The 23502-nt window shown below is 33.6% G+C and overlaps 1 protein-coding gene across 1 annotated transcript; it reads right to left on the bottom strand.

Moving 5' to 3' along the window:
* Positions 1-5121: 5121 nt before the first annotated feature.
* Positions 5122-23497, bottom strand: LOC105338807 (myosin-IIIb). Its single transcript, XM_020071642.3, has 25 exons — positions 23462-23497; positions 21398-21523; positions 14896-15023; positions 13745-13908; positions 12618-12792; positions 12299-12373; positions 12125-12209; positions 11777-11886; positions 11564-11690; positions 11347-11465; positions 11012-11150; positions 10795-10925; positions 9603-9776; positions 9417-9520; positions 9040-9242; positions 8828-8888; positions 8647-8752; positions 8446-8545; positions 8222-8325; positions 8007-8101; positions 7647-7820; positions 6974-7061; positions 6755-6854; positions 6484-6620; positions 5122-6296 (listed from the first exon to the last, which is right to left on the bottom strand). The coding sequence occupies exons 2-25, from the start codon at positions 21450-21452 to the stop codon at positions 6264-6266; spliced, it is 2787 nt and encodes a 928-aa protein (XP_019927201.3). The 5' UTR covers positions 21453-21523; positions 23462-23497; the 3' UTR covers positions 5122-6263.
* Between the last annotated feature and the right edge of the window lie 5 nt (positions 23498-23502).

The following is a 23502-nucleotide window of genomic DNA, read 5'->3' on the forward strand; positions in this document are numbered from 1 at the left end:
TTTTTCATAGAGTGGGTCATCGTACCATTTTTTAAAGAACGAATATTATTAACACATATTAACGTCTATCTTTTTCAATTTTCCAAAAGATGGTACGAAAACCCACTCTATGGAAAAAAGTTTTCTTCTTTTAATTTTTAAGATTGGTCTTTAAATGACTAAGTTCAGTCGTTTGCGGAAAACTGATAACAATAGAATCAGCTATATTATAGCACCTAAACAAGCGAATCGGTAGTGTAGTGGTAAGAGAGGAGTTCTTTAAACAAATGTAAATGTAAAAGTGGGTGTTCGAATCGTACGCGTTATGGGGTTTTTTTTTGGTTTATCTTTTTGTTTACATTGTTAGAATGTAATTTTGTTTTTTACCTAATAATATACATTGTTAAAATGTAATTTTCCTTTTTTTTTCTTAATAATGAAAATTTGGATAAAACGTTCCATCTTTTAATCCTTGAGAGTCTTGTCAACACAACAAGGACACACGCTGGACAATAGCATGTAATTGTGCACAAAATGAAGAATACAAGCTAAGTCAAATGTACAGTATGCGCCTAAAGAAAATTCAACGATTAACTAGGCATGTATTTCACTTCCAATTGTATCGGCAGGAAAATCACATTACAGATGCGTGTTTTGTTGTGAAAGAAAAGCATAGTAGTTCTACCAAAAGACACAAAGACCACTATGACCAATGACCAACACAAAGTTTGACCACTGACCTATAACAATCCCCCTTGTTATACGTTACTGGTTTGACTATCGCTGTCTTCCGTGTGGTATATATCAACCGGGGGGGGGGGGGGGGGGCTAATGGGGACTTAGCCCCTCCCCCCACTTTTGCAAATCTATACATAGTTTTATAAGTCTAGCCCCCCCCCCCTTTCATTTTGCTTCCGACGCCACTGTATATTTTTTTTTTGAAAATACTTGTTTTAAATACCTACAAAAGGAGTTAACTGAATTATTTCTGTCTCCGAAGCGGAAAAATCGACTCCCCCATACTCTTTGTCGACTCCCCTGCGTTAGGGGTTGTATACGATGACTGAGGTAAATTAGTAAATTAAATACTATTAGAAAATAATCAACATTTTTGTATTTTAACTCTTAAATTGAGTATGTGATTGTCATTTTATATTGGCCAGTTTAAAGTATATGAAAATACTACAAAATTGAAGCGCAGCTACGCCTTTCAAATGTCGATTGCCCCTTTCTCGCATTTTTGGACATTTTCTTTTGGACAATACTGTCCACCGTTTATATGCCCAGTAACTCGTACGTTTATTACTTCTTATAAGACGTATGAGAGGGTCGTGGGCATTTGCAACGGCTTATTCCCCCAGATTCTTTAACAAAAGTTTCTGAAACTTTTTTTTTTAAACTGACTGCCGACCACGTGTTTTCTTGCCAGCTAGATGTATGTGGGTTATTTTATGGAAAAGTCCATTTTAAATGAACTTGGACATGATTTGAAATCAAAAATTTTAATTTTTTTTATGTATAAAATGGTTTACTGGTGCATTTTAAATGATTGACCAAAATATTGAATGTTAAAGTCAAGTTACAAGCGAGATACAGAGGTAAAAATTGATTGTTATGTAAAAAAAAAAAAAAAGCTGGAGTCTATAGTTGTTTACAAAAAATGAAATGCAGAGAATAACCATTTCTTAGACAAAATTACATGTAAAATGCAATTTAAACTAACTCAATATCTTTATAAATACTATTATCAACAAAATAAAGTTATATTTGATTGAAACTTACACCAGTACAACACATATGTAAAAAACGACAATATTCGAGTTTTGTTTACAAAACAAAGAATTATGAACCCTGTATCTTGCCTGTAACTTGATATTTCAATTTCAATTTTTGACATAACATTAAAAACTTCTTTATTTATCATTATAAACATTGAAAATGGAAAAATAAAACTTCTTTATTTATCATTATAAACATTGAAAATGGAAAATTTTAAGTCAAATCGTGTCTAAGTCCCAGTTCTAGTGTTGTGAAATCAACATTAAAAAATACCTGGAGGTAAATAAAAGAATGTTCATGGAAGTGTTCACTTTTCTATGAAAGCCTCTTCCCAGCAAGCCCATATTGCCACGCTTGATTCCCACCGGTACAGATCTCCACTTTGAGAAAGAATGTCCGGATTCATCCGTTACAGTGTTAGTGATTTATTAAAATGTCAGATGACTTCAATTTTTGGAAGGACCAACAGCATCTACTTCAAAACATGGGAAAAACTTTTCAAAGTCGCTATATAGAGAATGTATTGACTTAAACGTAAAATTAATTATTAAAATTTTCTAAAAATAGGATGATGGAGATATTCCAAACTGGAAAAAATAGTCGTTCTATGTATCATTAATTTTTACATATACTTGCATATACAGTGGTGTTGCAATGTCATTATTTAAAATAGTTGATAGTCATGATTCTTTTGATGTTTGTCATACAAAATTTTACGCTCCCTCATAATGTTAACTTTCTTTGTTTTGTGTTTTATTCCTTTGGAACAATATATTTCAGATGAAAACATCCACAAACATACATTTACAAACTGAGTACAGATATTTAAACTGTGTGCTTGTTCTGAATACATTTTACTGGTCTTAAAGGGGCATGGTCACGATTTTGGTCAAAAATTATTTTTTCGATTTTAATGTTTATAATGCTTCAGTAAGGCATTTTTAATTGGCAGCCAACATTTGACTGTCATTTGTTGAGTTATAAGCGAGTTTTAGAGCTTACAATTCCTCGCTATGTAAACAAAGCATTTGTTTACATTTTGAATGTTGAAGTGACAATTCCAGTTTTAGATCTAAAATGAATGTGTTTATGATTAGGACCTGTTTATTTATGCTTAAAAAGAATAAGAATATAAATAAATCCTCTTGAAAAAGATTTTTTACTGGTATATCGAATCTATGTAATCAAAAACAGGGCACGAGCCTTGTTTACATGCGAAGAATTGTGAGCCCTGTATCTTGCTTAAAACTCATTGACGGGTACCCAAATTTCATTTGATCATTAGAAATGCATTTATAAAGCAGTGTAAATAATAAAAACAGAAAAATAAAATTTGACCAAAATCGTGACCATGCCCCTTTAAATTACGAAAGCTTGCCGAGTCTTCCTTTTCTCTATGTCTCACGATGTTCTAATATACATGTATAATACTTCCTAAGTAGGTAAAATCTTTATGTCTTTTATTCGATGTTGCTGATTTTGATGCTGTCAGTTTCGTTGATTTTAATCGTCTTTGTTTTATGGACATTAATGTACAGGCAAGTTCACTTGGCTGTTGTTTCTAGGTTGGTAGCTTTAAGTTGAGAGGTTTGAAGACAATAAGAAAGAGTGCATATGTCATCGGAATAGTCATGCAGGATTTCAAGTTCTAGACGCTAAATGTTCACAGTATGCCAGTTGGGCTTCTGTGGGCTGTTCTGCAAGTCTATCACAAGAAGAAATGTTACTGGAAATGATTCTGTCACAGCTCCTCCAAGGAGGATTTAACAGGCGAATCCGCTACAAAGTTTGATAGCTATACTTTATACGGAATTCCATTATGTTCGAGGATTCCTAAAAGTACTTGTTTCTACACAATATTGAATGCCTTTTGGAGGTCTATACTTTTTGAGTAGGTATAGTGATGTCTGGCAGTTTAATGGTACTTCTTTAAGTGGCTATCTGATAAACACATGAGCGCTTTTGTCTGAATCTAGATAGTTCGTCTCGCATCTTATTGTGTTTCTCCTCTTTATCTAAACACTATGATGATGTTTATCAATTTTGACAACAGATACGATCTCTCCACTTTGTTTCAGGTTGTTACATAGCTAGAAAGGTGTCTCCCTATTAAACTTTGGAATTTTACAAAAAGTCCGAATATGATACCAAGACATTTTTAATGATCTTTGAGGCGTCTGAAGATACAGTTGTTGTCAATTGCACCAGCCTTCCCATTTTTGAGATGTCTTATTGCTGTTGCGACTTCTGCTTCTGTAATATATTCAATATCGCTGTTCAAAATTGAACTATGTTCCAAATTACAAGTAGATGAACCCTTTTGAGAGGTCGATTTAACACCTCCTGTCTTCCATGTTGGTCTTCTAATTAGGTATGAAGAATATGTTACCTTTCTTAAATATTCTCTCTGCTTGTTGAGTCAGATGTTATACGTTGTATCTCTTGTTCTATTTGCATCTCCTTTTCTTTTCTTTGTCTCAATTTGCATAATGTTCTGTTGTATTCCTCTTATTTTTTGCAACCAGTAGAGGATGATTTGAAGATAAATCTGCTCATCTTTTTGCTCTTATATCTTAGAAAGATGATCTACACCTTCGAGCAATAACAATATGGTTTGACTAGTTTTCTGTATTTCAAGTTAGTGACTAACGTAAGAAGAAAGCCCCTCTTCTGTCAAGACTGTTCACTGTACAAAAGTCAGCAAAAGGCTCACCATATTTGTTCAGAACTCCATTCCATGAGGTCCATGTTCGAAAGGATGTCGATTTGTTTTTGCACAGTGTAAACAGCTATCTGTAAAGAGATATTTTAAAAATCCCAATCTGCATTTACTTGAATGATGGTTGTTTTCTGGAACTTGATTTTTATTCTAGTACACTTCTTTCTGCTTTCTTTGTAGGCATAAATCCTACTCCTTGATCATGAAAGTTGGTGTTGCTTGAATAACCGGTGGACAAGGTGGTCATTACCGATATATTCCATCTTATTGTTGACATTTTCCGTTATGATATAACGTCTTTACATTCCTATTCTGGTGAAATATTTCGCTGAGAACAGCTTTGTCGGCCCTCGTGCAACGCGTTACGGTATGAGTATAAATGTTTCCTCTTTCTCGTGTCTCTGGCAAAAAGAAGGTTAGCTACTGTAATCTGTAACCATATTTGTCCACTGGTGGGTGGTTGCCCCCCCCCCCCCCCCAGGCTTACCATGGCCCTGTTACTGGCTTGTGTCGCCTCAAGGCATAACAACGAGGACGAACAGTTGGATTTTTGTCAATTGTTAAAGGTAGAAATTTGAAAGGAAGACTCGTGTTTTTACAATACAGATCATAGAACGATTAACATTTATAAAACCACGCAAAAAAATTATTCACACATTTATTTATAAACAAAACATAAATATCACAGTATGTTGAGGTAAAAATTTTATAACGAATTATAAATAGTAACAAAGTGTGCTGGCTCCAATATCCATGAATGTATCTCATATACAATGAACAGCTTTGATTATTATGTAATGGTTACACATAGAACACTTCAAATCATATTCACATTCTATTGTTGGGAACAATAGAAAATCCACACAACAAAATGATGTGAAAAAATATAAACTGGTTATAAATGCTATGATAATGACCCATATCTCAATACAGCATATTTACAGATACAAGACAAGCACTATTTACATAAAAATGCTTATATGAAGTCAATGAAAATATCCCTGAGCTTTATTTCAAATGTGGAGACAAAGGTTGCATGATTTAAATACCTGGAAATATTACAAATTCAAAATGAAATTTTTTTGGCAATTGTCTTTTAAAATTTTACAAAACACACATCTAAGTACTAGTTTAGTACATGGAAATTTAATTTGCTTTCTGACATAATGAATATAAAGAATGTAAGTTTGATTGGATCAATTCTCAGTTCTATGTAACTGATCTAATTAAGGCATTACACACAAGGTGACCATATGTAACAACACAGTTAACCAACAAATTGGTGCTCTAAATACATGAACCCTATCCATAGAGTGGCAAGTACAGTATGTGGTATGAGATGATCGGCAAGTCTTATAATATCATTCTGGTAACCTGTCACAAAGGTGTGTAATCTGTGTAATACACTGGAAAATTCTAACTATGGTGAACCATTAATTGTCCATATTTTGTATTGCTTTTTGTATTTATTTATTACTGATATTGACTGAAAATATGTTTATGATGATGGATAAATTACAGGTAAGCATGTATTTTATCTCAAAGTATGGCTTAACCGAACATATAATTATAACAATTAATGACTTGTGAACAAAGAAATACAATGTTAGATAACACAAAATCAGAGAATACATAAACTAGAATTTCAACCTATCAAATTATGAAATGACGCACTGATCTAAACTGTAGCTGTACCACTTCAAAAGTCATAGAAGAAGTCAGAAATTGCTATCATATGGTTTTCAACACTTGTTGTAAAATTGCACTTTTTCCCTGATGATGATTGTCAGATGTCCATTGCTGGTAACTCTGGTATAGTCTGTAAAAATAAAAAATAAAATTGAAAAATTACCACCCTGATTTGAAAAGGTATCTGAGAGAATTACAAAAGAAACACCAAAAAATCAAGATACAAAGATTGTTCATCCCCCCCCCCCCCCCCAATCCTAAATTGTCATTATTGATCACCAGATACAACACAGTTTTCAATAATTCAATCCTCTCACTTTGAGGTCCAAAAGATGATAAGGAACGTCCATTACTATGTTGCTATTCTTGACAATCAGGTGACCTCGTTTTGCTGAAGGACCAACAACATCCACCTCCTCACCACGAGACAGAACTTGACCATTCACTGGCTCCTCTGATAGATAATGCAACATATTGTGTAATATCAAATAAAACGTTTATCTTCATTTTTTAAAGTCCCAGTAAATAGCTCACTGAACATTTTTGAACAGATTTCTTATGATCTTCAAAAAGATGGTTAAAACTTACTTGGGTAGTCATCCTTCATAATACGGTGGTGTGGATATCCTAATCGGATATTTTTGGCAACACAGTAAAGTCTGTTTGGGGGTACTGAGGGGGCAGATTCCTGTTTAAAAAAAGCCATATTGCAACGATGGAATATTTTCACTCAACTGGTTTTCAACTTTTGAATAAATATAAAAATAACAATATAATTTGATCGGTTGCATTACATGTGATACTTACCAGACTTATATTGTAGTATTTTGATGCTTGCTGTAGAAGATTTTCATCCTTCCTTATAATGGCAACTTTCTTTGCTTTGTTGGATTTCCTAGAAGAAAAAGATAAACCAATTTTTAAAGACAAAATCATTGACACAGCCCTACTACGGTAGTAATTGAGAATACTGGTAAAATTTTACTATGGATTGTTTTCAGATGATAATAAAGTACTCTCTCTCTCTCTCTCTCTATAAAGAAAGCCTTGGACTGGCAGTGACACATTATTTGGATGACTTAATATTCATATTCACAAAACAAAAGGGTCATTTATAATACTGTAAACCAACTTTTAATCGCGGTGACTTTCATTCGCGATTTCCCAGAGATAAACTGGATCGCGACGACTAATTTTCATGACCAAGCTTTATCCAGACCCATGTTGTGATAAGAATCAAACGACAAGGGCTGGTTCGCGGCGAGAAATATTCGCGACAACAAGGCTCTCGCGAACCTCGCGAATATTTCTCGCATGCGAATAAAAGTTGGTTTACAGTATATACAAATTATTTATAAGTGCTTGTCGTTTGAAAAAAACAAAACAAGACTTTCTGAATACCGAATTTTAATGATGATCATTAACAATTGAAGAAGTAAAGTAATAACATTTTTTTGTCTCACTGAAACAAGATATTTACCAAGAAGATCCGGTTTTAGAGGACTTGACAGACTCTCTGTCCGACAGAAGCTGATGTTTATACCGTGACCAGTATTTCCTACACAGCCGGCCCTTCCAGTATGCCTGAATAATGGCTGCTGCCTTGTTGATCCTCTCTGCTCTCATGGCCTCCAACTGCTGTCGAGTTCCTTCACTAAAAATTTGATAACATCATCTTTTTTTAATAGTGGAAAATAATTCTTATCAGAGTGCTTCACTACAAAGTAAATATGTTAACAGTATTTTTTAACAAATAAAAGTTATCACAAGGCTTCATCAAATGACTATCAAAATCAATAGGAAAATCAACTGAAATAGGTTTGCATTTTTATGACAATACCTGAAGAAGATGTGTTTTTTCCCATACATCCATTGTGTGCTGACATATGGAAGTTTGCTTTCATCCATGGCTTTAAGAAAGTTGTTCAGTATAGCCTAAAAGTATCAATCCATATTGAATTTATTCCAATCAAACATATATAAGAAATATCACTAGCAAGTGTTGAACAAAATTGATTCTGAGTTATGTCCCTTGAAAATGCAATGGCTGCCTACCTTACATTGATCCTGTTGAGTGTCCAACTGATAAGGCTTTGTGTGACCAAAGAATATCTTATATCTATTATTGAATGACTTGTATCTCATTCTGTGGGGAATACCTATCAAAAATAATTCCCATTTCAAAACATGTATCAACTGTTTATTTCTGAAAGAATCTGCACCTTTTATTGCCAAGTTTTTGATTGCCATAGAGGTAAGGTTTGTTAAAAGAGGCTCACCACCAGCCATCAGATGAACTGTCTCGAGAACTTGCAGTGATCTGAGTTGTCGGATGATTACGTCCCCATCAAACTGGTCCATTTCCCCTCGGTCATTGGACTGAACAACAAAAGTTTATTGCAGTTTAACTTTGAAAAATATAAATCTATATTGTTATCAGTCTTTTCACTTTTTCTTGAATTCTTTGATTTTTTTTTTACCTTTAAGCATAAAACAAAGTGGGGTTTGGAATGCATTAATGTCTTCAACAGATTGTCCAGCTTGGTTTGGAAATCAGAGGAGAGGGTGCCTCTTGTTCCATTTCTTCTGCAAACATAGAACCTCTTTAGAAAAGAATAAAGAGAATAAAAAAAAAATTGGATAATCAGGGAAATTGCTTACTTGAAATCGGAAGAATTTGGCAAGATTCTGTGCTTAAGTCCATGTGGTCCAGAGCTTACATCTGCAACAAAGCTTTTCTGATTAATTCACTTAACTTTGTTGCCATTTTGTACTTTACTGAGAATTCAAAAAGAAAACTTCTATGCATTCAGCAAACATTGGTGTTAACAAGCACAAAATAAATCATGGATGTAACTTTTAACACTTCTCACCTCCAGCAACTGGTTTATTTTCCTGTGCAAACAAATGAGACACAAATCCAAAGTTACAGTTTTGTTTGGAGAAGACAGACACTACATCATCCGGTAAAGTGTCTTGATTATTCTGTAGAAAGTTATCAGCATTGTAAACTACCCGCCCAGCAAAGTGGCGGATTCCGAAGATGGTGTCGGCCTTGGGTAATGGCTCAAAGAAACTAGAAGTAAGTAAATCAATCGCGATTTCAAATTTTCTTTTATACACGCAACACTTTCATGTGGCCATAGGTTAAAGGTATGCATTTGTTTCTCCTTACAATAAATATCTCATCTTTGGAAGAAGGAGCATAGCAAAGATACTAAAATCAATATATGTGAATACTAGTGCTTACTAATTATTGACTCGATGATGAGCTTTTACTTTGCTTGTATACACTTCGATACTGCTTCTAGGTTGGGCACACTCAATATCCAGAATATTTAAAATTCCATTCCTCTGCCAAAAAGAAGACAAAACATGAAAGCATTCTTATTTTATGACATTATACCACTGATTGCATTATAAGATAAAATTATACCTGTGATGTTAAAAGCTCTAAAATTGGTTCATTGTCAAGGTAACGAACTTCGACCTCTGTCTGGATATCTTCATCCTTTAAAGCCTGCATAGTGCTCTTGAAAATGTATGTATTGTAAAAATGCTGAATGGTCTCTGCACATAAATTCACACATAGTTGCTCAAGTTGATTTTTCTACAAAAAAATACAGAAAGAAAAATTAGAAATTGAAAAAGTGTCCTTCAAAATCTGAATCGACAAAGTAAACTAGAGGTACTGTGAGCAAGCTTACAATTGATACCCCCCGCTAAGAAAAAAATCATAGCGCGTGTATTTTGGCTATTATAGAAAATATTGGATGAATCTATTTCACTGTCCATTTTCTATAAATAACAACTGCTCTATTTTTTAAAACTGTTAATGCTAATAGGAGTAAACAAACACATTTCTATCCTTTAATTCCATTTTATTTTAAGTTAACTGTTAATGCATGAGGGTATTTGCATCCTTCCGTTAACAACCATGACTCGAATCAAACGAAATCCACATGTCAAGCAGCCATTTAATATTTAAACATTTTGAATTATTGGTATACTGAGCCCAATTTTTTCCGAAATTTTTATCCACACATTTTTTTTTTTCCAAAAATAATTTCATTGGGGCAGGCCATATTCAGAGAGACGGGGATAAGAATCTAAAAATAATTCTATGTGGCCTGAGACAAGCAAGCTTTGTGTCAAATTTTAGCTTCTAATTTTTCCATTAATACAAGACATGACACAGACAGAATTTAGCATTTTTGAAACAATAACCTTGACCTTGCCCAAAAGACCTTGGGTCAAGGTCATGACACACCCTGAGGTCATGAGCAATCTTTGTGTTAAGTAAGAACTTCCAATGTTTCTCCATAAGAAAGATACGGACCGGACACAAATTTTGCATTTTTTCTGCCAGTGACCTTGACCTTGCCCAAATGACCTTGGGTCAAGGTCATGACACACCCTTAGGTCATAAGCAATCTTTGTGTGAAGTAAGAACTTCCAATGTTTCTCCATAAGAAAGATATGGACCGGACACGATTGCACAGACAGACAGACGGACAGACAGACGGATGGACAAGGTGATTCCATATACCCCCCCAAACTTTGTTTGTGGGGGGTATAATAAAATTTTATTTTCATCAAATGCATTTTTCACCATGGAAAAGGTTTACCTGAGCTGTTTCAAATCCAAACATGTCAATAATGCTGATAAATCCATCATATTTTGTTTTTTCATAGCCAGACCTAATTGAAGAACTTCTGGAAAACATCTGCTCAGAGAATGATGTCCCTCCTGGATCAACTGTAAAAATGTAGGAATTTATAACTTGTTATCTAGTGTATTTTTTACATTTCTGGTTTTTTTTCTTTTTATTGACAAAAACATACCATGATGTAAATTTGATTCAGTGCTTCCAGACAGTGAAGAGTTGATATTTGGACGCCGTAAACTGTTTGCTCTTTTCAAAATGGCTGCAACAGTTCTGCTATATAAGGACTTGGCCAAGGCATTCCTTGTAGCATTTGCCTAATATGGAAATGTGTAAAAACAAAATCTTGGGATTGTTTCCTTTAAACTGAGTGGTCCATAAAAATTTATATATTTCGAAATGAATGGCTCTACTGTATAGAGATTTGACTGAGGCACTAAAGTACTGAACATGTGTATAGCAAAATCTCTGCTCTTAGTGTCCAAATATTGATATTTTTAAGTGCATACATACCGAGTAAACATCTGCAAGTGATTTACATAGTTGACCTCGAGTATTACGAGTCCTTGTGGTGAATCCCCTGTATAATGCTACCCCAGAAACACCAAGCAAAGCTGCTACAGACTTGATTTCTACAGAAAATTTCCAGGTAAGTATTATATCAAAACAAAATTTTTATACTGTATCAGATTGGCCGATAAGTATATGTCAAAATCATACAATTACTTACCATTATTACCAATTATATCTAACTCCAGGCCAGTTCCTTCAATAAATTCTATGTTACCCAGTAGCAAGATGGCAGAAAAAATCCTCATGACATCAGAGAAAGGAATTCCTAAGATACCCAGGGAATTCTAGAACAGACATAGATAATGGTTATAGCCACAAATAAAACAACTGCTTTTCTCCACAAATAATTTTATCTTTAATAATTTCTGACCTTCCAAGCATCAAATCGAGATTTCTCTTCCATTTCATTCCATACATGAGTGTTGCCTAAGCTTAAATAGCTAAGGTTATGCATAGAGTACCCTGTCAGGTGTAGTTTAGCTATAAAAAAAAAATGATCAAAATATATCCATATTATCATTATCTACTCAATATCTGTGTCAGGGATACCTAGCCAGAAAAATGCTGTTCATTATGTATAAAATCGGTGGGTTTTTTTTAAATTATATGTGCATCATCACTTATATAAAGCTTGTCTTATTACTCTTTTATTACTTATATCATTGGGAAAGAAATTAATAGAATGAAAAGCTTTGAAAATTGGCAAACCTAGAAGTACCTTTTTCTTCAGGACCTAGTCCTGCTAACATCTGATAAAATATATGATAGTTCCTCTCGTTCTGCTGAACCGAACACACCCTTTCCTGAAATAAATCATGCCAATTGTAAAAATAATTCCACATTGTATTCAGGGAGATGATATTAAGACAAAGCTTCAATTATCTAGACATACCCGGTCCAGCAGGTAGGAGTGAATCTTGGTTCTATAAATGGCTGAATCTGTGATAAAATTCTCAATGAAGAAGCCCTGAAAGAGTTAAAGGATGCACAAATAGAGGAGTAAATGAATATGTAAAATAATCAATTTTGATTCATTATGAACATTATTTGTTATATAAACTAGTAAATCTTTTAAAGTTTCTAAAGAAGGGTTAATGAAACTGATTTTTCTGTAAGCAAGAATTCATTATAAGCCTGTTTGCTATAACTGTGTTTTACTGTGTGTCTGACTTTGATCTATACATATGTATTACCAAAGTCTGAGATCTTACCACTCGACTAGACTCAGTGTTGGTGACAGTGGCGGCTGAACACAGGGACCTGAGGACTGTCAGTGTGGCAGACAGGTGCTTGAAGGCGTCGGTCTCTGATCCACCCCCAGCCAGGTCAAACAGCTGTCGTAACATGTGCATGGCCCAAAAAGTCTTACCACTTCCACTCTCCCCACTGAAAATACAAAACTAGAGAATCAGAAAATTCATACTATACTCAAAATTCATAGTAAATAAACAGTAGGATCTATTTTTCTTTTTTCAAGAGTCTAAATGTTTTATAAATTTTTCAATCAAAATTTGAAGTGTCTTTTCATCACATATGATGCCTAGTAGGTTCAATGAAACTGAAAGTATAAATAAATATTAATCCCAGCTTTCAAGTTTATGATCTGGATAAAGCCATAAGGACTTGCAACGAAATTAAAAAAACATATATAAGGAAGATACACAATGGTTATAGCAATATTACAGTAATATGGATGCTAATTTGTTTATAAAGCCATTTTTAACCATTAGCTGTAATTATCACATTCCTTATGGCATCAATTTTATCCTAATTTGAATTCTCCTAAATTTTTATTGCACTGTAATTCAAGTTAATAAAATGTTGTCATAAAAAGTATACCCTCAGATACACATTCCATATCTTAATTTTTTCTAAATTCTTTTTTATCAGATTAAGTTTTTTAAAACCTTTTACCATAAAGTTTGACATCTTGCAAGCATGACTTTTTTTTATTATTGAAATCATGATATGGGTGTACATACGGTAATAGTTGGTTAAAGTAGTTGTCTTTTAATGTGCTTATGTATAATTTATGGTTGTTTATTGATGGTAATGGAGCAAAACTGCCGACAGACACTGAGGTAAAAAAATCATCAATTATTCCGCCGACATAAAAAAAGCTCTGACAAGGCTTTATGGGAGAATCGCTAGAAAAAGTACGAACACTTTGGAAGTGGACAAAAAGCAAGCAACCTAAAAATGCAATCTTTTATAAGAATAAATCTTCAAATACACTGGCACATAATAACATAGCTTTTGCATTTGTCATAGGCCTGAGAAGAGAAGCCCATTGTTATGTAAAAGAGTGCTTTATATAACTTTGCAGGTCTATAAATACCTGCAGATAATGGCCTGGGAGTGCCCCGTGTCTGCATGCTGGGTGACCGCTTCACGGACCAAACCATCCAGGAGCCACTGAGGCTGGGCTGGCTCCACTAAGCATCTGGCTGCTGGCCGGTACCGGTTGTTGTTCAGAGAGACAACCACTGGACCAAGCTTACACTTTTAAAGAGAATGAATAAATTTAAGAATTGACCCCCCCACTGATTGTTTCTTTTTCAAAGAAACAACCACTGGACCAAGGTTACAATGAGGAAATAAATAATTAACTATAGGCCAAAGTTTTATCAAATCTAGTACATGTACCAGTAGTTACATAATTTAATAGCAGTTAAAGAATGCATTTGAAACTAAAAGAAATTATATTCTATATGTAAATTTTCATTCACAGAATTTGCAAAATTTCCAAAACATCATTAAGTTCCTTAAAAAAATAATTGCAAATTAAGGCTGATTTATCATACCCCTCCCCTCAACTCGACCACACAAATTTCAACTCCTCTATAAGTTAAAATGAAAAGAGAATTTATTTGTACAGGTAATTATTTCTTCTCAATTAAATGGGTACAAAGTCATTTTCAGACTTATTTTCATTGTAATACGCTGATTCATTCCAAGTTTCACTCTGAACTGTCACACACAATACAGAACACATGATGTGCACCGAGAGACCACACTCAACAAGACAACCAGCACTTATGTGTAATGAACGGTCTAATTAGACTTATTCTTGATCAAACGCTTGAACAAATCCTTTGCACATTCAACTGAGCATATTTCCCTTTCATGATGAATTATCAAAAGGTTCATTCCCCCCTACCAACATTCATTCATTGTCCTTTCAAACTTAAAATTGAAGCAAGGGTATATAATAAGTTCATGATCATTATGTTTAAATTCATAAAATCATAACATCTCAAAAGAGATTCTTTTTATCACATGCTTTAACCCTTTTTGTTTTACCAAAATACATTTTGATAGCACTTTATTTAGATAAAAGAGATCCAACTTCATTTCAACTGTAATGTGTAAATTTGTATTGTGATGTCATCGTGGTTTTGTATAATAAAAAAATAATTATAACATGGATGATACCCACTGCATATTGAGTGCAAACGTGGTGTAAGTATATTAAGCACAGCTGATTACCTGGAAGCGCTGGGAGTAGAACTTGGCCTGCAGACATCTGACCACTGTCTCCTCAGTGAGGGGCCCCACTAGATGGGTCAGGTCCTCAATCAGAGAGAAGTCAGTCATTGCCAGGCACCATCCCTCTCCTGCAAGCAACAACACACTCATGTTATATAGGGGAGGGAATACAGTAAAACAGCTAACAAGCTTATAATGAATTCACTCATAAAGTGAAATCAGTTTCATTTCCTGCATTTCCTGCATAATATAAACTCATAATGAAATGAGTTATATAATTACAAATCAAAATTGTTCATCACTGCCACTCTTCAATAAGAATGCTTTACTGAACTCCATAATTCTAGAGGATCCCTCAAAGAAAGTTTTAACTTGGGAAGGAATATAAGGGATGTCAACAAAATTTAAGCTCCAAATTACCGTACATGTTGGAGAAAGTGATGGACTATACCCCTATTGGTTATTGTCTGATACCCCTAAATAGAAAAGATTGGTTGTGAAGAATCAATGTCCTCCTTCCTGAAATTATAGACTCAGTATATGAATCGAGAAAGCCAGTATTTGGTGAGGACACATACTATGGTATTTGCATGAAATCTGCAAATATAACCCATCTACCATGCACTCACATACTACTGCTACAGCAGTACATGTACTCTCCAGGTAAAAATGATGTCACTTAATTATAACTTCCTTCCAATTAAGTCATTGCATCTCTTTATCCCATTTTACCTATGACCTGTCCCTTGATTTGACAAAACTATTACCAGGTACATGTCTGGGTTTTTTCACCAGTAATTGACTCGCTAGCTAGATCACAGAATGCAACATATTTATTCATCTTTCAAAGTGGGTATGCATCCTGTTTCATCACAGGAAAATAGTTTAACAAAAGGTGAACTGGTACTAATTCTCAAAAAAAAAAATTCCTTTACACAGTATAATTCTCTGATATCACTGGTGATACATTTTACTTTAAACACTTCCGTGATAAAACACTGTAAATGCAAAGGGGTCAGGTACTCTTATGCACTTAATTAACCAGACACAAAATAACTTTAAAACATTATTCAAGACAACGCCTGCCTCAATGTCAATTAACAATTGCTCATCTAATTAAAGTTAGTTGCAATATTAAAATTTAAAAGACCGTTTTTTTTAACAAAAATTACTGAATCTCGATCAGTAAATCTCGTTTCTCAATCTTTCGAGGATATCATTTGATATTGCTGATTAATGTTGCATCTTACCTGCAAACTCTATTGTTAAAATCCATGCAAATTCCAGACAAATTGTATCATTACTGCACTAGAATAAACCAGAAAAAAGGCACCCCTATATTTACTCACTAACAAAGGCAAATTATTCAAGGAATGCTCCAAGTCTCTAATTCCATGAGAATTTTATGGAGTGTATAGTATAATAAGTCAATACCAGAGGAGGACAGAAGTCTTTAGTTGAATTATACCTCACACATTAAATAATTCTCTGATATGTAAAGTAAACCACAGCATTATCAGCTAATTACCGACACAAGACCTCAGATTGCGAGACTTTAGTCCCGGATTAGCATACAATTACTACTGCTTATGCACTGACAACAATCTATCATAATACAAGAACCTGCTAGACTTTTAAATCTCTAGAGGTGTGCAGTAAGACTATTGGCAACTTTACAAGGAATCTCCACAATTTCTACCCGAACAGAAGAAAATTTTGTTACTGTTTTAAGAGTATTTTCTTTTAATTTTCAGGGGGAGGGGGGATTAAAGAATCAGGGCAGTCAATGAATAAGACAGGAAAGATATATAGGCTCTACGCTTGACTCAATTAATCAGATTTTAAAACTAATTGTAGAGGGAAGAACATGGGAGGTTTGATAAATAAAATTGATAAATAGAAATTAACTTTCTTAATTTACTTCTATTTTGACTTAATTCTTATGGTATTTATTTTCTTCTGAAAAAAAAAAATTTTCACAAGATGTCAGAAAAAAATCCTTAAAAAAAAATAGAGTAACTGCCAAATTTTATTTTGTATGATTGAAAAAAACCCGAGAATTTAGCTTCAGAATATTAATACCAGGTACACACCCTCATACAAGCACCAAATGTTGTTTATTCAATTCTGTAATCAATTTTGACACTCTTTTATTAAAGAATAATTTTTATCTTCAAACATCATTATCCTGGACAAAAGCCATTGGACCTCCTGACACAGAAAGACTCCATAGAATGTTAAATAAATGACAAAACTCACGAAAAACACCTTACAATCCAATTCCTATTAACTACTCACAATAAGATCCCAGGGATCAGGTAGTCTTTGATCTCAAAAAGAAAATGAATTTCAATCTCACTTTTGAATGTATGAAGTTTTTCAATTGTTGCAGCTCCTTTAGACTAGGGAGCTGTCATATTTGGAGAGTTTTTTCACGGAGAGTTTTGTCAATGGGGCGAGACACGGGGAGCATTGAATGATCTGTTAAACAACACAATCTTGTCACTTGTGGTAGATAGTCTGACAGATTCTCCTCGTAAAACCAGTGTTTACACACTAGCCCAGAAAAAAAAATGCCTATCGACATTAAACCCTCTCCACATGGACACATAGACATAAAGATGCATCTTATTTCAGTACAACAAATTACCTGATTGTCAAATCATCCATGTACACAAATTATGGGTTTGGATTGAGGAATTAGACCCTAGAAGAGGAGCCAATGAATGCTGTGTGTAAATAAACTGGTCCACCTCTAACAACATTTTTAAAGTCACAGCTTTCATAAAAAAAATGTTATTGAATTCATTTATAAATAAGTTCTGAGTGGTTTTTTACGTTTGTAAAAAGTGTTTAATTTGCTTAGCTGTTATATATGATGACTTCTTAGCTTATGGTTGTGTTATATGCACTTACAAATGTATACGTACCAGCTAGGGTCTCTCATTTATACCTAAACACTTCCACAGGCAAATAAAACATCATTATAGGTAATATGTATCAAATTTTTTTTTTAAAAGTCAGCATTCATTATATTTCTTCATTGAATTTGTAGAGGTAAATGCATTCAAAAATTGAAAACAGTGTGATTCATATTTTAGCATGGACATTAGATTGATGAAATGTTTGATAGCACTTCTTCAAATTTCAAGATTTTTCACATGATTCTGTAAATGAAATATTTTGATAACCTAGGAAATTTAGGAATTTAGACAACAAATTCTGATCATAAGCTCAAGATTTATTGACATAAGAGAGTTCCACCTCATACAGAAGATTTCACAGATTATTCCGACATAACCAACCAAATCTCGTCTAGCAATGTTGTGACAGACATGTCTCTGGGCTTTCAGATCCTGTCACCCATGGATTCCACTGCCTGTAGACTTAATCAACCTTCACCATAATTTTACAAATCCCATAGCTAACAAAGCATTAAATAAGCCTTCCAAAACATTAAACATCCTCGGATTAACAACTTACATACATGCTGACTGTGAAAGCAAACACTCACGTTTGATTTTTCAACCTTAGAAAGAATTTTTTTAAAAGAAAAATGACAAAAAAATCTCTTGATAATCTCTAAACTGATCACAAGTCTGCATTGTTATGTAAAAGATATTTTTCACATTTTTTTCTCAGAACCCGTCAACTTGATGAATATTTTAACCTACCTGGGATAGGGTCCCAGTGTGAACTATTCTGATTCTCTGTCACCCCAAATGACAATACAACCTCCTGTTAAAGGAGTCTAAAACCCCTTCCCATCTACCTCTCTTTATAACGATAACATCTCTCTCTCTCTTCCTCGTAAATTGTCACACCCCTCCTGCTTTTATATTAACCTCTATTCAACTAGACATCACCAATCAAGTCATTCACAAGTTTTTATGTCATTTACTGCATTGAAATTTGAAGAATGCCTCTATAAAAAAACAGTTTTTTCTTTTTATATCCACATTACAATAACGTTTTTTATCCACATTTGAAAACTTTAAAGGCATTTTTCATTTTTTCATTGTGAAAACTAACCTTGATCATAAATTTACAAGTTTCAGAGATGGTTACCCACCATTAGTTTTTTATGTTTAGTTTATATTTAGTTAATTTATTGCCAACATATTCTAAAAATAACTCTTGAATTGTGTTTTTAATATTTAATATTGCACTACTATACACTAAAATAAGAAGAATGGGACACACCATTTGCAGTGAAAAATCATAGTTTCTGCATAGACTACATGTTCAAATTCCAAATTTTTACATTTCGTTCCAGTGATTGTTTGAATTTTTTTTTTTTTAGAATTCTAGATCTTTAGCAGTGAATGATATCTCTTATTAATAATGTTAACAATATGTTGGAAATAAATACACACACTCTTAAGTAAAGTGATTACAGTGATTATTTTATCGATAATGCATTGCACATTTATTAAATATTGAACAAAGTTACTTACTAATTAGTCAATTAATTGCAAATGTAGAATCCAAATATTTTATGTAGTTCACAGATTTTTTCAGATAAATTCCTGTAACAATCCAAGATTCACATAACTCCAACACATTTTATAAATTGGTTCAAATCCAGATCAGAACTAGGGAATATGGTCAATCCGTCAATTTTTCTAGGTCCAACATTAATTGGAATTGGAGTTTATCTCCTTTCCTTAAAGCTAAGTCAAATATTTCATACAAATAATTCCTTCAGTGTATCCTTAGAAGGACTTAAGAGTAGATACTGCGTGAATAGCCATATAAGCTGGTATTCGCGGGAATTGTCCCTGCTCATTTGATCGTGACCTCGGTTTATATTAAACAGACAATCTTCTCAGACAATGCCTTCAATCTGATGAATAGGTAATATATGTCACACAAACATTTATAGACTTACCAATGTCTTATTTTTCTCTTGACCAAATACAGGCTAAAAGCAAGAAACTCTATGCTGGGTTGCTTATCCAGGTTTTGAACTTAATTTTTTCTTGTAGCAAGGAGGAAGTCAACAAAATCAGTGAATAAGAAAATATCTTTTACCCCCATTTGCATATGTTCCTTTTTGTGTTGTTAATTAATATCTATACAAAAATCAGTCTATTGTGTTCATGGGCCAATTCTCCCTTTATCTCTGCCCTGTGATGCCTGACTATCTTGATGCCAGATAAGTAATCGCCATATACCCTGAGTTCTAAATCCACAACAGGTAATTCAATTTACCCAACCCCCTTTTGTAGAGGATAAAACAGAGCAAGTCTTTGACTCCACTGATGTATTGACAAGCAGGTATCATGTATTCCAAGGGTCGTTTATTTTGACAAACCCCATAGAAGTGACCGGTCAAGTGGTTCTGTTGGAAAATAAACATGCCAAAGCCGATTACCACGTAGTATCAAGTGGAAATACGCTCTGTCCACTTGATACACTGAACAACAATATTTAAAGGGTAAAATTACAGTAGTGGACAGGTGGAATTCACACTTTTCCTTGCCACACAGGGCTCACTTATGTAAACCGAGCCCAATACCTCCATTATTTTGGGGGACCCATTCATGATTTACTAGTTCAACTTTTGATATATAGCTTTCATATTTCATGATATCATGCAATGAACCAATTGTTGGTAAACACACATGCATTGAATCATGGCATTAATGAATACCTAATTCCCCAGTCACCAGAATTATGAATCATAAATTGTGGGGAAAATCATCTAACAACCAACACCTGGATTTATATTAAAGTTTTAAAGATTAGAAAAATCATATGTTAGAATGATTTATCATAATATTTGTACTTTTGACAGTTCAACATTTTGAAGCCATTTCTTTTTTCATATTAAATATATGGATTTATATGTACTTATTCATTTCAGGTCAAGATCTAGTAAATGAAGGATGCCTATAGGTTTATGAAATCCAGGATATAAATTCTTTCAATGATGCTTCATAACAACAGCTTTGTTTGATAGGGTGTACGGGGTTTAAACTTTTGGTAAAGACAATGAAAAATCATGATTTTAAATGTCAATTTCTATGTAATCGAAAGAGAATAAGTAATGAATCTCTGAGTTTTGTCCACTTTTGACTTATCAAATTTATCTAGAATGCCTACAGTCTCTCAAAAAAAATATTGATCAGATTGTAAAATGATTGTACTGTTCATGCAAACATTTTTCAACAGACTTTTAAGAGTTATCTCCCTTTATAAAGACTGCATTTTTAAATTTTGATCCAAAATATATATCAGAAATTATTTAAATTCTGTATAATCCTTTTCAACAATTAAACTAATCTGTTTACATGTAATTGTGATCAGAGAGAGAGAGAGAGAGAGAGAGAGAGAGAGAGAGAGAGAGAGAGAGAGAGAGAGAGAGAGAGAGAGAGAGAATATAAATGGGATTGCTTTGCAGAACCAAAAAAATGTTTAATTAAAACAGTATGTAATGTGGGAGTCTAATCCACGAGAGAGATTTCATATTTCCTAATCAAGAGACTTCAGAACTTACCTAGAATCTTTTGATTGTCTGATTTATTTGCTGATACATCATCTTCCTTTTCCATAGCAAGGCAAACCAAGTAGTTAACTATCCACAACTGCAGGACTCCTTGCACTATTCTGCATCTTTTGAAATCTACAACATATTGAACATACCAGAATTAATAATATGTTATACGGTGCTAACGTTGTGACGAGCGGAGCAAGAATTACACATATATGTACAATGCATCAATGTCAACTTAGTGTTATTTAAGTTATCAACTAACATCAAAGAATTTGAGAGAGAAAGAGAGAGAGAGAGAGAGAGAAAGAGAGAGAATTATAAGATTTCTAAGTTTTAAAATTCTTACAAAATTCATATACTTGCTTCCGCCTAAAACCGTTCTTTACTATTGGAGATCAAGAATTGATCAGTCTGTAAAATTTATTTTGTGTTTAATTTGGTCAAAATTGTTAACGATGAATACAGTATATATATATTTTTTTGGGGTGCCTTGTTGTTATCTAAATTTTATTTTTTTCCTGGTTCATATTTTTTTTTTGGCATTCTAATTACATACATTGTATCCGTGCCCCCAGTCCCTAATTGTAGGTGTGTATAATTTCCTATTTTCTAATTTAATGGTTTTACAATATGCAATATCTGTATAGATTTTTTAACTGGTTTTTTTCTATTTCATCTTTTTTTTTTTCAGTTCAAAATGAATTATTTTTTTATTCTTCCCTACTTATACTTACTGTACATGCATGCAAATTTAGCTTAAAATTGGAGCAAGATGATAGTAAAGTATGGCTCTTGCTAGTATATATTTAATCTCTCTATCAAAACAAAAACAAACAATCAAAAACTTCATCTGAGGCAGGTATCGCAGTCTATACTGAAATACAGTACTGTAGCTGGTACACGCATTACAGATGTTTGATCCACCTCTAATTTAACGCGGGAAATATATCGGGAGAGCACTGTGACAACATTCGTGACATGTTTTGTCTTTGTTTACGTATCTCGACTCAATACGAAGGTATGAAAGCATGAAACAAATCTCTTGGGTCTCGTCAAAGCTTGTGCAATATTCAGAACGTGTCTTCAAACCTCAAGACACCGTTAATTACAAGTTAAAAGTCAGCCAATTTTGGCATAGCACCACGGGTGAAAACATTAGAGAGCATTATGGGACGTAGACAAAAAATTTTGTTTGATGAATCTATAGGTTTAGCTCATTCTTTTTCCCCCGCACACTGGTTCTTACAGCTCGCTGCGCGCCAACGACCTATTAACATATTTGAAATTGTGTAAAGAGAAACTAATTATTACTATTACCTGCTCATGTATCATTTATAATTGAATATGTTGATTTCTTTAAAGGATACAGTCAAACCCAGGTATCTATAAAACTCAATGATCTATTGCATTGGACATGGGAGCAATTAACTTTGATATATGCAATAATTTGCATTGTTAATGTTTGAGACGTCAATTTTTTTCAGGTTTCAGGAGAGCTGTGTATACATTTTCGCTCCCTACATATTCTATATATTTTCCTTTATATTCTTAGACTATATATTTTATAAAATATATTCTCATACATGCGATTTGTAATGGCGGTACGCAAAATGTACTGTTTTTTTCAACCCCATTCACGGTGTACAGAAGGGACACCAAAATTCACGGAAGAACTTCTCGCCAGTACATTGTGACGTCATTTTTCGTCTATAATATGTGTTGATAAAATGACGTCACAATGTACTGGCGAGAAATGGTACTCGGCGAGAACTGGTCGCATGCCAGTACAGTTTTGTCACCGAACTCCGGTTTTTAAGGCTCCTATTCAGTTTTTTGGTCTTCAACATATCACATGTATGTATTGTTGTGATGAAAAGATGCATACAAAATTTAAGTTGTATTTGTCTATCAACGTTACCAACATAAACACTAACGTTAGGCAATACAATACGTAAAGTTGTCACCAAGCACATTACCGGTAATTTGTAAGTTTCTTTCATAATATCAACTGAGCATTATATGGATGGAGTGGACTCATATAGTAAAAAGGGTATGTAAAAAACATACTTTCACACCAAGACGCATGATGACGGATAAAGTGAAAGAGA

Source organism: Magallana gigas, chromosome 7, assembly GCF_963853765.1.
Source record: "Magallana gigas chromosome 7, xbMagGiga1.1, whole genome shotgun sequence".
Taxonomy (NCBI): Eukaryota; Metazoa; Mollusca; class Bivalvia; order Ostreida; family Ostreidae; genus Magallana; species Magallana gigas.

Bases quoted from the DNA above. Each gene is read 5' to 3' on its own strand.
- LOC105338807 (XM_020071642.3), bottom strand. From the start codon at position 21,452: ATGGAAAAGGAAGATGATGTATCAGCAAATAAATCAGACAATCAAAAG. The intron at 11,691-11,776 runs GTCAGAAATTAT...TGTCTGTTCTAG, and splicing joins CTCGATTTGATGCTTGGAAG to AATTCCCTGGGTATCTTAGG. The intron at 8,102-8,221 runs GTAGGCAGCCAT...TGATACTTTTAG, and splicing joins CTCAACAGGATCAATGTAAG to GCTATACTGAACAACTTTCT.